Source organism: Eleutherodactylus coqui, chromosome 5 (genome assembly GCF_035609145.1).
Source record: "Eleutherodactylus coqui strain aEleCoq1 chromosome 5, aEleCoq1.hap1, whole genome shotgun sequence".
NCBI lineage: Eukaryota > Metazoa > Chordata > Amphibia > Anura > Eleutherodactylidae > Eleutherodactylus > Eleutherodactylus coqui.
This window is the reverse complement of record NC_089841.1, coordinates 32,060,607-32,075,736: the sequence shown is the minus strand read 5'-3', so window position 1 is coordinate 32,075,736 and position 15,130 is coordinate 32,060,607. Positions and strand designations below refer to the sequence as shown.

Sequence of the window (15,130 nt, the reverse complement as noted above, 5' to 3'; positions counted from 1 at the left end):
CGCAGGTAAACACAGACACAGCGCAGGTAAACACAGACACAGCGCAGGTAAACACACACACAGCGCAGGTAAACACACACAGCGCAGGTAAACACACACACAGCGCAGGTAAACACACACACAGCGCAGGTAAACACACACACAGCGCAGGTAAACACAGACACAGCGCAGGTAAACACAGACACAGCGCAGGTAAACACACACACAGCACAGGTAAACACAGACACAGCGCAGGCACACACACACAGTGCAGGTATACACACACACAGTGCAGGTATACACACACAGCGAAGGTAAACACAGACACAGTGCAGGTAAACACAGACACAGCGCAGTTAAATACAGACAGTGCAGGTATACACACAACACACAGTGCAGGTATACACACAACATACAGTGCAGGTACACACAGACAGCGCAGGTAAACACACATAGCGCAGGTAAACACAGACACAGTGCAGGTATACACAGACACAGTGCAGGTATACACAGACACAGTGCAGGTATACACACATAGCGCAGGTATACACACAGCGCAGGTATACACACAGCGCAGGTATACACATAGCGCAGGTATACACACAGCGCAGGTATACACACAGCGCAGGTATACACACAGCGCAGGTATACACATAGCGCAGGTATACACACAGCGCAGGTATACACACAGCGCAGGTATACACACACAGCGCAGGTATACACACACAGCGCAGGTATACACACACAGCGCAGGTACACACACACACAGTGCAGGTACACACACAGCGCAGGTACACACACACAGCCCAGGTACATAAAGGCACAGCGCAGGTATACACACAGCACAGGTACACACACACACACACAGCGTAGGTACATAAAGGCACAGCGCAGGTACACATACTGTGCTAGTACACACAGACACAGTGCAGGTATACACACACAGCGCGGGTATACACACGCACACAGCACAGGTACACACACAGCACATACACACAAACACAGTGCAGGTACACACAGACAGCACCAGTAGACACACACACAGGCAGGTACACACGCACACAACACAGGTACACACACAGCGCAGGTACAAACAGACAAACACACACAATGCAGCTACACACCACAGCACAGGTAGACACAGGCACAGCGCAGGTACACACACAGCAAAGGTACACATATACACAGTGCATGCACTCACACACAACACAGGTGCACACACAGCAGGTACTCACACATAGATGTCCTCTTCCCAATCATTGTTTTTAAAAACTTAATAAAAATTCATATATTGATTTGAAACAATGCTGCCTAGCAATAGGTGGCGCTGTAGAGGTATTGTTCCATCTTCTTTATGTGCAGGTCTAAAGGAGAGATAACACACATCATAAAACTGTCACATTTCTTAGCTCAGTAGACTAAGTATTTACTTCTAGCACACTATCTCCTGACCATTCCCGCCTCCTCCCCTTGTAGAGAATCGGTGAGGGAAGGGGGAGACAGCTTAGCAGAACTAAAGTGTCTCCCCCACCCAATGGCAAGGCGGGCTTGGCAAATATGTGCCGGGCCCATGCCATTAGATTTGTGCGCCTGTTCTCGTGTATTTACAGTAACATAGTAACATAGTATGTAAGGCCGAATGAAGACAATGTCCATCTAGTCCAGCCTGTCTATCCTACTGTGTTGATCCAGAGGAAGGCAAAAAAAACCCAAGGCCAGAAGCCAATTAGCCCTTTTGGGGAAAAAATTCCTTCCTGACTCCCTAATGGCAATCAGACTGTTCCCTGGATCAACCCCTAATAGTTCCTACCTGCCTATATACCAGGATTGACACTTAACCTAATATTTATATCCTGTAATATTCTTCTCCAGAAAGACATCAAGTCCCCTTTTAAACCCCTCTATGGATTTTGCCATCACCACTTCCTCAGGCAGAGAGTTCCACAGTCTAACTGCTCTTACAGTAAAGAATCCCCTTCTATGTTGGTGATGAAACCTACTTTCCTCTAATCGTAGCGGATGTCCTCTTGTTACCATCGTGGTCCTGGGTGTGAACAGATCGCGGGAGAGATCCATGTGTTGTCCCCTCATGTACTTATACATGGTTATTTGGTCGCCTCTTAACCTTCTTTTTTCTAGAGTAAATAGTCCCAATTTGGATAGCCTCTCTGGGTATTCCAGTCCTGTCATTCCATTTATTAGTTTAGTTGCCCTTCTTTGAACCCCCTCAAGCACTGTGACATCTTTCCTGAGCACCGGTGTCCAGAATTGTACGCAGTATTCCATGTGAGGCCTGACAAGTGCCTTATATAATGGAAGGATAATGTTCTCGTCCTTCGCCCCTATACCTCTTTTAATGCACCCCAAGACTTTATTTGTCTTTGCAGCAGCTGATTGGCATTGGTTACTCCAGTTTAGTCTATTATCCACTAATACCCCCAGATCCTTTTTCCATATCACTTTTCCCTAGTGGTACCCCATTAAGTGAATATTGGTGACATCCGTTCCTCCTGCCCATGTGCATAGTCTTACATTTTTCAACATTGAACTTCATTTGCCATTTTTCTGCCCAAGCCCCCAGCTTATCTAGGTCCGTTTGTAGCCGCACATTGTCCTCCGTTGCATTAATTATATTGTATAATTTTGTGTCATCTGCAAATATTGATATTTTGCTGTGCAGCCCCTCTATCAGGTCATTGATAAATATGTTGAACAGAGTGGGGCCTAGTACTGAACCCTGTGGCACCCCGCTAGCGACTGTGGTCCAATCAGAGTATGAGCCATTTATTACCACCCTCTGCTTTCTATCATTGAGCCAATTTTTTACCCACGTACACACGTTTTCGCCCAGTCCGAGCTGCCTCATTTTGTATATTAGCCTATTATGTGGCACGGTGTCAAAGGCTTTAGAGAAGTCCAGATATACAAGATCAATAGATTCTCCCTGGTCCAGCTTAGAGCTTACTTCATCGTAGAAACTGATCAGATTTGTCTGACATGAGCGACCCTTCATGAATCCATGCTGGTGAGGAGTTATTCCCTTAATCTCCTTGAGGTACTCATCGATGGCGTCTCTCAGATTCCCCTCGAAAATTTTTCCCGTTACTGAAGTGAGACTTACTGGCCTGTAGTTACCAGGCTCACTTTTGCTCCCTTTTTTGTAAATTGGAACCACGTTGGCAATGCGCCAGTCTAATGGTACTACTCCGGTCTTGATAGTGTCTAGAAATATTAGGTATAGCGGCCTAGCTATCTCGTCACTTAGTTCCTTTAGTATCCTTGGGTGTAATCCATCTGGGCCCGGCGATTTATCAATTTTAGTTTCCTTTAGACGCTTCCGCACCTCCTCCTGCGTTAGGTATGAGATATTTTGTGAGGGGTTCGTTTTATTCCCCTGCATCTCGTGTGGCATTTCCTTTTCTTTGGTGAATACACTTGAGAAGAAACTGTTTAGTAGATTTGCTTTCCCTTCGTCATCATCAATGATTTCTCCTGCATTGTTTTTTAAAGGGCCAGCGCTCTCCCTGCAAATCCTTTTGCTGTTAATGTAGTTGAAAAATAGCTTTGAGTTGTTTTTGCTCTCTTTTGCGATCCGTCTTTCTGCTTCCTCCTTGGCAGTTTTGATCGTATCTTTGCATATTTTATTTTTTTCCCTGTATGATTTTAGCGCTTCTTCGCTGCCTTGTTGCTTTAGTAGTTTGAACGCTTTCTTCTTTTCGTTTATTGCCCCTCGTACCGTCTTGTCGAGCCACATTGGTTTCCTTTTAGCTGAGTTTCTTTTATTTTTAAAGGGAATGAACTGCTCACATGAGGCGATTAGGATCCTTTTGAACTTTTCCCATTTTTCCTTCGTACTGATATTTTTGAGGATGTTGTCCCAATTAATGTTACCGATAGTAGTTCTAAACTCATCAAATTTTGCTTTACTAAAGTTTAGTTTCTTTGTCGCTCCCTGATAAGGCTTCCTATTGATTGACAGCTGGAAGTTGATTATATTGTGGTCGCTGTTCCCCAAGTGCCCCTCAACCTGCACCCCCTTTATACGTTCCGGTTTGTTGGTTAGTACTAGGTCCAGAATGGCCCTCCCTCTTGTTGGTTCCTGCACAAGTTGGTTCAGGTAATTGTCTTTAATTACTCTCAAGAACTTATCACCCCTGTGAGATTTGCAGGTTTCGTTCTCCCATGTTATATCTGGGTAATTAAAGTCCCCCATGATAATTACTTCATTTCGCTTTGACACCTCTTCTATCTGCCTTAGTAGTAAGTTTTCAGTTTCTTCTGTTGCTTTTGGTGGTCGATAGAAGACCCCTATCAGGATTTTGTTATTTTTTCCTCCCTCTATTTCTACCCACAGAGATTCCACCTGTTCGTCTCCTACCCCTATATCCTCCCGTAGCCTCGTCTTCAAGTTCGATTTGATGTACAGACATACCCCTCCCCCTTTCTGGTTCCTTCGGTCTCTTCTGAAGAGATTGTACCCCTGCAAATTCACCGCCCAATCGCACTTATCATCAAGCCATGTTTCAGTAATTCCGACTATATCATAGTTTTCATCCGTCATTCTCGCTTCAAGCTCACCCACTTTACCCATCAGACTTCGTGCATTCGTGGTCATACAATTTATATCATTTTTTTTGTTTTTTAAATTTGTTTTGTTGCTATTCGTACTTATGGCTGATCTATCAGTTCTAACTGTACTAACCCCACCCCCTGCTCGACCCCCATTCCCTTTGCTTGGACCCGGATCGCTAGTTACACTGGCTACCCCACTATTTCTCGTTTTACCCTCCCCCCCAGTCCCTAGTTTAAACACTCCTCCAGCCTTCTAGCCATCTTTTCCCCCAGCACAGCTGCACCCTCCCCATTAAGATGCAGCCCGTCCCTACGGTAGAGCCTGTAGCCGACAGCAAAGTCAGCCCAGTTCTCCAGGAACCAAATCCCTCCTTCTTACACCAACTCCGGAGCCACTTGTTTACCTCCCTAAGATCCTGCTGCCTTTCTAGTGTGGCTTTAGGTACAGGTAGTATTTCCGAAAAAACTACCCTGGAGGTCCTTGCTCTGAGCTTGGACCCTAAGTCCCTGAAATCATTTTTGAGGGCCTTCCATTGACCTCTAACTTGTTCATTGGTGCCAACGTGCACCATGACTTCTGGATCCTCACCAGCCCCTCCCAGTAATCTGTCAATCCGATCCGCGATGTGTCGAACTCGAGCGCCAGGAAGACAACACACCGTTCGACGATCCCGGTCTTTATGGCAGATTGCCCTCTCTGTCCCCCTAATAATTGAGTCCCCCACCACTAGAACCTGCCTAGCCTGCCCTGCGCTCCCCGTCCCCGTCTCAATGGAGCAGTGTTGGGGGACGCACATAAACATACCTATGGCCATCTGACAAGGCCCTTAAAACCAATAAAAAGCATGGGTTTCATAAGTCTGCATTTTCACTGGCTCTCACATCGCACTAAAATCGCATGGCTTTCTCACAAGTATGAAGGCACCCTAAGGATGCCTTCATATTGTTAGGTTGTGCTCCTGGGATCTGTAATACTATGGTTTCTAGCAGCACAGCTCCACAGGTGTGGAATGACTGAGCTGGCTGGGTGTGGGGATCTCCTGCTAGCCAATCCCTCTGGCCTTTGCTCACATATACCCAGCTCCTGTCAGTGTCTTTTGGGTGTTCAGAGTGAGCAGTCAGGTATCCTTGTTGGTTGCAGCTTGCTATGTGTTTGGTGTCTGGTTGGTTTATGTCAGTTCTTACATTTATTTTCTGTCAGTTTTATGTCAGTTTGTCTCTACTTTGTCCTGTGTCATTTGCCATATCTGGGCTAGGGTGTCCCTTAGGGTCTTCAAGTAGATATGTCTTGCTAGTGTAGGGACCTTGCGGCTTAAGTTCGTTGGCCAATGTATGAACCAATACCATGTACTTTTATAGCTATAACATCTGCTTATGTGTACAGGTATGCAAGGTGAGTGTTTTGGTCATTTGTTAGTCCCTATGTTGTCTGTTTGTCAGTCTAGTCCACAGTATGTAGTGCTCTATCCAGTTGGTGTTTCTGTCAGCACGTCCAGTCTGAAATCCATTTTAGGTCCCTGTGTTTGTTATATACCCGTCCTTATTTGCCCACACAAACATAACACATATAACCATATTATTAAAGCACTTGTACCATGATTTAAAAGACTATTAAGCCTAATGAGTCCAAGATGTGTTCTTTTACCTGTGAAATTGTGCAGCTATTCGATCCACATTTGTGCAACTCCCATAGATTTCTACGGGACCTTTGATGCACAAACACTCATAAAAATCGAGCATGCTGTTGTTTTTACATGCTCGTAAAACAACTGGTAAAAATGAACCGATTGAAATCAATTGGTTGTATACTCTGCATATTGTTTTGGCAACCTGGTGGTTACTCGCCTACGGTATCGCCATCTTCTCCATCAAAGATGGTTAACACTACTAGAGAGACTCAGGACACTGGATCACTTAAAATTCTGGCTTTTGCCAGCTTTATTTATCAAAGCCAAAAGAATACAGCTGGAATATATAACTTCAGGGATGGCAAACCCCCTTGGCCCCTGTCATTATCATGACCCTGGGTATCTACGAGTCATCCTCTCCCGCCAGACACAAGACAGGGCTAGTCAGGTCTATGCCAGATCTCAGGCTCCCAGTTCCTGATGCTGCTACTGCAGCCTTTCTCTCTGGCTTTCAGCAGGAAACTGAATGCGTCTGGAGGCTGGGCCTTCTTCAGACAAATCCACACAGCTGTGTCTGCTTATTAGCAAACGGGGCTGCTTTCACGTTTCTGCAGGCTTCTTTGTGAACTACCTTGCCACAGTATGCAAATAGTCATGTGAAGCCGCCCTCATAAAGAAGCCATTAGAAAAATGCCAGAATAAGAAGTTCCAAACCTACACCCCGCTGCAATTGCAGAAAAAATCCACTGTCTGCAGCACATTTATTGAATCCTTAATGATCTTTAGTTGACATGCAATCATAGCAGTTTTTGGTGGAAATTTATGTAAAAAAATGCCCAGAAAAAGCCATTAGTAAGGTTTTATTTTATAAGAAAAATGCTATAAATTAAGTCACTTTTTTTGCACCATTTGCTAATTAAACGAGTTTTCAAAATGAAAATAGTTACTTTTTTGTGTGAATTCTTAGATGTTTAAGAACTTGTGATTTCCAAGTAAAACACTTCCCACATTCAGAACATGAAAATGGCTTCTCCTCTGTGTGAGTTCTCTGATGTGTAACAAGATATGCTTTGCTAGTAAAAGATTTCCCACATTCTGAACATGAAAATGGCTTTTTCCCTGTGTGAGTTCTCTGATGTGTAACTAAAATTGATTTGGTAGTGAAACACTTCCCACATTCTGAACATGAAAATGGCTTTTCCCCTGTGTGAATTTTCCTATGTTCAACAAGATATGCTTTGCTAGTGAAACACTTCCCACATTCTGAACATAAAAATGGCCTTTCCCCTGTGTGAGTTCTTTGATGATGAACAAGAATTGCCTTGCTAGTAAAACACTTCCCACATTCTGAACAAGAAAAAGGCTTCTCCCCAGTGTGAGTTCTCTGATGTTTGACAAGAACTGATTTATTAGAAAAACACTTCCCACATTCTGAACATGAAAATGGCTTTTCCCCTGTGTGATTTCTCTGATGTTTAACAAGAATTATTTTGCTGGTAAAACCCTCCCCACATTCTAAACATGAAAATGGCTTCTCCCCCGTGTGCGTTCTATGATGTTTAACAAGAATTACTTTGCTAGTAAAACACTTCCCACATTCTAAACATGAGAATGGCTTCTCCCCTGTGTGATTTCTCTGATGGGTAACAAGATTTGCTTTGCTACTAAAACACTTTCCACATTCTGAACATGAAAATAGCTTGTTCCCAGTGTGAATTATCTGATGTGCAACAAGACTTGCTTTGCTAGTAAAGCATTTCCCACATTCTGAACATGAGAATGGCTTCTCCCCTGTGTGATTTCTCTGATGGGTAACAAGATTTGCTTTGCTACTAAAACACTTTCCACATTCTGAACATGAAAATAGCTTGTTCCCAGTGTGAATTATCTGATGTGCAACAAGACTTGCTTTGCTAGTAAAGCATTTGCCACATTCTGAACATGAAAATGGCTTCTCCCCTGTGTGAATTCTCTGATGTTTAACAAGATTTCCTTTGATAGTAAAACTCTTCCCACATTCTGAACATGAAAATGGCTTCTCCCCTGTGTGAGCTCTATGATTTTCTCCTCTTCTTTGAATATTCTTCCGCTTATCAGCCTGTGATGGATCAGAAGATGGGACCTGTATAAGAATATGAGATGATGGATCTTTGCTGTGAAGGGCTGAGGGGATATCTGCTATAATGGCAGGTTCTTCATATGTATCTTGTCTACTCTTATCATCTGCTTCAAAGTCTGCTGGCATAAAACGGCCCTCTGAGCTCCCGATACCGTCATCTGCCAAGAATAAAGCTGATTTTAGTGTTATTAAACATAACTAAAACTGGTATTGATATTTTAGAACATTTTTATATAAATTACAAGTTGCATAGCAAAATATAATTAGATAATAATAAGTAAATAGATTACAATCTAACAGTAGACCTCTGAGTGAGGAGCAGTAGATTGTGATGTTTAGCCACCAGGCTGTTCTTTTGCAGTTTTCCCCTTCTGTGGTTAAGCCTCCATCTCCGTAAGTTCATATATCAGTGTCACCATGCTGCTAGCAAATGCTCAGTGGAAAACTATAAAAGGTTCCTGTGAGTCAGTGTTATTAGATGGTGTCCATCTCACACACTTCCTGAGAGCTACATTAGCTTATCACAAACCAAGGTAGAGGGCAGGAGGAAACCAGCATATCGGGCTGTATCATTACATTGAAGATGCATTTGGCCCAAAGAGAGAGGTCTATAAAACTGGGAAGCCATCCAATAAGGTTTACCTTCATTTACAGGATGGGCTCAATTTTGCTCAAAATATAAAGGTAAAAACCTTACATTTTCAGGATTGCATTATAAACATTTGTGCAATTTTATTAAGATATTAAATGTGTATGAGTGCTGAGACATGTTTCTGTTTAGCCTGGTTGACGTCAAATGCAACCATTGAATCTGCAACTGTATCCCCTACTCTACTCAAGAAGTAGAGAAGGATATTAATCTTTCCTGCTTGCAGTGAGATTTGTTGTACGATGATGATCCAGCACCCAGGTTTCTTCCTTCCAGTTCCTGGAGAGAAGCATTCCTGACACTCATAGCACCAACCTTCCATCCTCCAAGGAATCTTCTGTTACCCGGGTCTATGTCTCCACAATCTGGATTCTAGGAGTCTAATAGGGGCTAATGGTTCCTTAGTTCTAAAATTGGGGAAATACTCTTCTCTCAATAGTACTGGCAGCAAACGGTGAAGGAATCGGCCTCGTTCACATAGATATATTATATATCTGTACTACAGATGGATTTTACACTCAGATTATAGATGCCCATTGTGTGTTATCGGCTATAAAGGTATCACGTCATCCACATTTAGTTTGTACTCCGGCTGAATGAGGGAACACCAGCAGAAACTGACAAATCACAGAGCTTATAAATCTACATAACTATCTGCAGCCGCTGACCGAGGAGAATCTGTGACTCTTCTCTGCTGTATTTAGTGGTTACTACTCACCTGAGCGGTTACCTGTAGGAATCTCTTCTTTACACTGCTGATCGCCCCCCACATTTGTCTCTGTAGTATTAATATTGGTCAGATCTTCAACTGAATACAAAAGCTGTGAGACAAATATTGTAAAAGTCAGCAGACGGTTGAAGAAGTTGTGTGGAAGGTTTTACATGATCAGAAAAGATCATTAGAGATGAGCGAATGTACTCGTTTCGAGTATTTACTCGATCGAGCACCGCGATTTTCGAGTACGTCCGTACTCGGATGAAAAGATTCGGGGGGCGGGGGGAGGCATGGCGGAGCGGGGGGTAGCAGCGGGGAACAGGGGGGAGCTCTCTCTCTCTCCCTCTCTCCCCCACTCCCTGCTGCAAACCCCCACTCACCCACGGCGCCCCCCGAATTTTTCACCCGAGTATGGAAGTACTCGAAAATCGCGGTGCTCGAGTGAAAAAGGGGCGTGGCCAAGTACGTTCGCTCCTCTCTAATCATTATTCATCATTACAACCCAAGATGAGCTGACAGGAGTAGTTATCTGAGGCACATAGCTGCAGGTCTAGAAGCTGGACATAGGTATTAGATGACGGCTCAATGACCCCTCAGGAACCTCATACAGGGCTAGACATGCCGCACATTGCCTCAGTGGAGGAGATCAGTGTCTACCAGACACATCTGCTGCTTGACTCGGTGGAAATAAAGGAGCAGATGGATATAAATCCAACCTGTTGGCTACTTATTCCCACCAGCAGTCTCCCAGAAAACTGGGAGAGGATCCCAACAACATGTAATGTCTCTGGCCAGCGGTAATCCTGCCACCTCCACCGGCCTCATCACACGTAGAAGACATCTAATAAGACTGAAGACAAGAGCTTCACAGCCTTCTACAGACCAGAGGGACATCTTCATCTACCTGATAGTCCTGTGGAAGAAGAGGACGGGGACATCTCTGTGGTGGGCTTCTCTTACTGGATGCATTTGACACTGTCGACCATAAACTCCTCCTCAGTATGCTTTGCTCCATTGGCCTAAAGGACACTGCTCTCTCCTGGTTCTCCTCCTACCTATCTGACCGCTACTTCAGTGTCTCCTTTGCTGGCTCTACCTCCCCTCCTCTTCCCCTAGCTGTTGGGGTCCCCCAAGGCTCAGTCCTCGGCCCCCTCCTTTTCTCTATTTACACAGCCCCTGTTGGACAAACCATCAGGAGTTTTGGCCTCCAATACCACCTCTATGCTGATGACACCCAGCTATACACCTCTTCCCGTGACATCTCTGCACCGTTCCTCCAAAACATCACTAACTGTCTTTCCGCTGTCTCTAACACCATGTCCTCTCTCTACCTAAAACTAAACCTCTCTAAAACTGACTTACTGGTATTTCCACCCTCCACAAACCGACCTCATCCTGACATTTCTATCTCAGTGTGTGGCACCACCATAACTCCCAAACAGCATGCACGCTGCCTTGGGGTCATATTCGACTCCGATCTCTCATTTACCCCCTACATCCAATCTCTCGCCCGAACATGTCAGCTGCACCTCAAGAACATCGCAAGGATCCGCTCTTTTCTCACCATAGACACGCTGAAAACACTTGTTGTTGCCCTCATCCACTCACGACTCGATTATTGCAACTCATTGCTGATCGGCCTCCCCTGCAGCAGACTCTACCCTCTCCAATCTATCCTGAATGCCGCAGCCCGGCTGATATTCTTGTCCAGCCGCTACTCGGACGCCTCTGCCCTGTGCCAGTCACTGCACTGGCTGCCTGTTAAATACAGAATTCAATTCAAACTTACTACCCTAATCCACAAAGCCCTCCACAGTGCAGCACCCCCCTATATTGCCTCCCTGATCTCAATCCATCACCCAGCCCGGGCTCTCCGCTCGGCAAACGAAACTAGACTGCACACCCCTCTAATTCGAACTTCTCACTCCCGCCTCCAAGACTTCTCCAGAGCAGCACCAGCCCTCTGGAACGCATTACCAAAGGATACCCGGGCAATCCAGGACTCGAAAAACTTCAGGCGTGCTCTAAAAACGCACCTTTTCAGGGAGGCATACCGCATACCCTAAACCGACTCCTCTGTATGCCACCTGATAACATGCTCCCTGACCTACTGACTGCAATCCCTGCTAGCTGTCATAAACCGCTCCTGCAGTCATACTGTTTCTGCCGTCACACGGCCAAACATCTGACCATTGTTTGTGTATAGAATCCCTCACTCTCCACCCCGCCATACCGTGCACATCTCCAGCCCTTTACCTTCTGTATCCCCCATTACTTGTAGTATGTAAGCTCGTTGGAGCAGGACCCTTCCCTATTGTTTCCACCAACTGATTACGATTGTAACCGTGGTTCTGTAATTTTTTGTACTTTTGTCTTTCTGTATTCCCCCTGTCTATGTAAGCGCTGCGGAATATGTTGGCGCTATACAAATAAAGATTATTATTATTATTATTATTACTGGATGGAACTGGGGGAAACACAGACAGACACTGAAGTCATTCTTTACATACAGATAATAAAGTCCCCGTGTATTTAGTCCTGTCTATTACCTGCTGATAGGAGTGGCTGGCGGGTCTCCATCATGGCGTCCCTGTACAGATCCTTGTGTCCTTCTAAATAGTGCCACTCCTCCATGGAGAAATAGACAGCGACATCCTGACACCTTACAGGAACCTGACAACACAATATACAGTCATCACCCAGAAGCCTCCAGTGCTGTTACTGTATAATGTCCCAGCATTCCCCGCAGTGTCACCTCTCCAATCAGCAGCTCAACTATCCTGTTGGCGAGTTCTAGAATCTTCTGTACATTGATGTTCTCATGTATCAGGCGGTGGGGTGGGGGCCCCGTGATTGGGCTCAGGGGTCCTCCCCATCCATCACACACAGGGGCCCGACAGCCATCACTAGAGGTCTTCTTCATAACTATGTAATCCTGTATATGGGGAGACGTTAATAAATATCACTACAGACATTTCCAGAGTCCATCACCTCTCCAGTGACATCATCTGTTATTACCATAGACAACAATGATGCAAAGTGACATCAACAGAATCTCTCCCCACCCCAGTGACATCATCTGTTATTACCATAGATAAGAATGATGTAATATGACATCATTTCTCACCTCCCCAGTAAGCTGAAAGAGTATCTCTAGGGAGAGATTTAATACATTCTCCACCATCTTGTTCCTGTCCTTCTCCATCCTTGATGAGTTGATCAGGGAAATTCTCTTATAGAGTGAAGGACAGCAGAGGATCCTATACTACGGGGACCTGAGTGGATTAAAGATGATCCAATATAAAAAACACAGAAATCCAAAGTAAAAAAATATACATTTACTGGATGGAAACATTGGAATAGCTAGTAACACAGAGACAGCAGATCAGCCACATAGCAACCTCTTTATCTCACTCTTGTAACAAGGCCGGATTATCGTACGTGGTGATATACATGACCGGTGCTGACCAATCCCTGGCCACAGAGTGCTGGCATGAACATTTTGAGTTTGATATCCCTTCTTCTTCTTCCTCCTGTGAAAAATGGTCATTGTCCCCAAGACCGTGTAGCATCTGTTCTGGCAGGTAGACAACAGGGATGGTTATTACCATCACTGCATCATCACCACTGACCTTCAAAAGCAGGCTTAAATGGCGCAGGCGTCTTTGATCTGCAGCCACTCCACAGCCTTTAAGTGACCGACCCTCATACAGCGCCTGCTAACGGCATACAGCATCTGGTACTCCGTGATCACTCTCTGCTATTGGCTTAGCCTCTACAACACATGTAACATGGAATCCCACCGTGTAGACACATCACAGGTGAGGTGGTTTGGTGGTAGCCTGACAGTCACTGCAAGTCTAGATAGGATTTAGATACCAAAAAGAGTAAGGAAGAAGAGGAGGAGGAGGGGGGTGAAGAGGGGACAGATAGATGAATGTCTTACAAGTCTTTGAGATGCCATGAAATAAGTGCCACCTCATTCGGCTTGACGTGTTGTTAGGGATATGTATTGCCCCTGGCTGTACTTGCTGGACTACGTATCTATGGCCAGGTGCCCCCTAACACTGACAACATGTCCTTGATGTGGCAGAATGCTATCATTCACATAGCGATCCAGGGCAAAGAAATGGCAGCTGGGCATCTGGTACTGTTAGCACAGAACATCGCTTTTGCAGAAGGCATCATTAGGCTGAAAGGCAGCATTTCCATCACCAACAGCTGAGAATGCTTATATTCAGGCCTGGGATTAGTTGGGGTAGTACCTGTCATATTTTATGTCTATATGTTGTCAGGCAAATTGGATTGCCTGCCCCTGGAAAAGCAGCTTTTCCAAGAAGGCCTACTATTAAAACATAACCTTTATTATAACAAATAAAATGAGCCATGACTGTATTTATTGTACATGAAATAATAACATGAACAACATTAGCCCCGGCAGCTGGAGAGGTATCTATCCAAGGATCGAGTGGCAACCCATATCAGACAACTCTTTCAAATTGTTACAAATAGTTACTAGTGATGAGCGATTAACGGAATAATTTGTTCATGTCAAAATTGGGCTGATTTAACAAAATCTTTGTGAATCAGGAAAGTCAATTCCAGCTCCCTTTAAAGTCAATGGGAGTAAACATCGGGTTCACTGATGTGCCTTCCAGAAGGTACCCAATACAGTCAATGGCCCCCAAATTGCGTAAGAAGACAGCCACACAATTGGGGAGCACTGTGTTCTTCTGAAAAATTGGTCAAAATAGTGTACAGTGGTGTAGGGGTCAATCGTAGCACACGGAAGTCACTGTAAAGAAAAGAAGGCCCACATAGCAATGTCATAAATTTTCAAAGCACAAATTCTTCCAGGGGAACAGAACACTCAAACACACCCCTGCTCCAAGGAACAGCTGTAGAGATGTCATAAATTTTACAAGGACAAATTCTACTAAGTGAACACAACACTCAAGCACGGACCTTCTGCAAGGATCAGCGGCAGAGCTACAGCTGTGTCATGTGCTAGAGAAAATTTTCATTTTGGGAGAAGAGGGGGAAGAGGACAGACACCCCGAGTGATCAGCTGAGCGGGAACATGCTGTCAGTGCCAAAAATACAGAGAGGTTAAGAGCGATAGCAGAGGAAGTCTCCATGCGATCTCTGTGTAAGGACTGGTGCTTATAATTGCAGGCATAGCTTGCCTTGATTTCAATGCGAGTCGTGCCTGCAGTTACAAGGGCTCGTCACTATACAGAGGTCAGTGCAGAGATTTCTTCTGCTTCTGCTCCGACCTCTGTGTATATGCGGTGCTGACAGCGTGCGCTCACTCAGCTGACAGCTCGGGGTGCCGAGCAACGGACCCCAGGCGATCAACTATTGATGACCTATACTGAAGATAGATCATCAATGGCATTTTTCCTGGAAAGCCCCTTTAAGTGCCACTGATATTCAGCCGGGACACAAAGTAATCAAAGCTCTCTTTA

General features: G+C 44.9%; 1 protein-coding gene across 2 annotated transcripts in view; it reads right to left on the bottom strand.

Moving 5' to 3' along the window:
* Nucleotides 1–6,461: 6,461 nt before the first annotated feature.
* The window catches only part of LOC136629148 (oocyte zinc finger protein XlCOF6-like), a 331,535-nt gene continuing 322,866 nt past the window's right edge, over nt 6,462–15,130 (bottom strand). The window contains exons 1-3 of one of the 2 annotated variants that reach the window (XM_066605301.1): nt 10,567–10,622; nt 9,666–9,768; nt 6,462–8,456 (exon numbers count right to left, since the gene is read on the bottom strand). In XM_066605301.1, coding sequence (XP_066461398.1) covers nt 7,123–8,424 — 1,302 coding nt within the window. In that variant the 5' untranslated portion in view covers nt 8,425–8,456; nt 9,666–9,768; nt 10,567–10,622 and the 3' untranslated portion in view covers nt 6,462–7,122. Of the gene's footprint in view, nt 8,457–9,665; nt 9,769–10,566; nt 10,623–15,130 lie in introns of those variants that run through there. The other variant, XM_066605300.1, reaches the window with a different exon arrangement.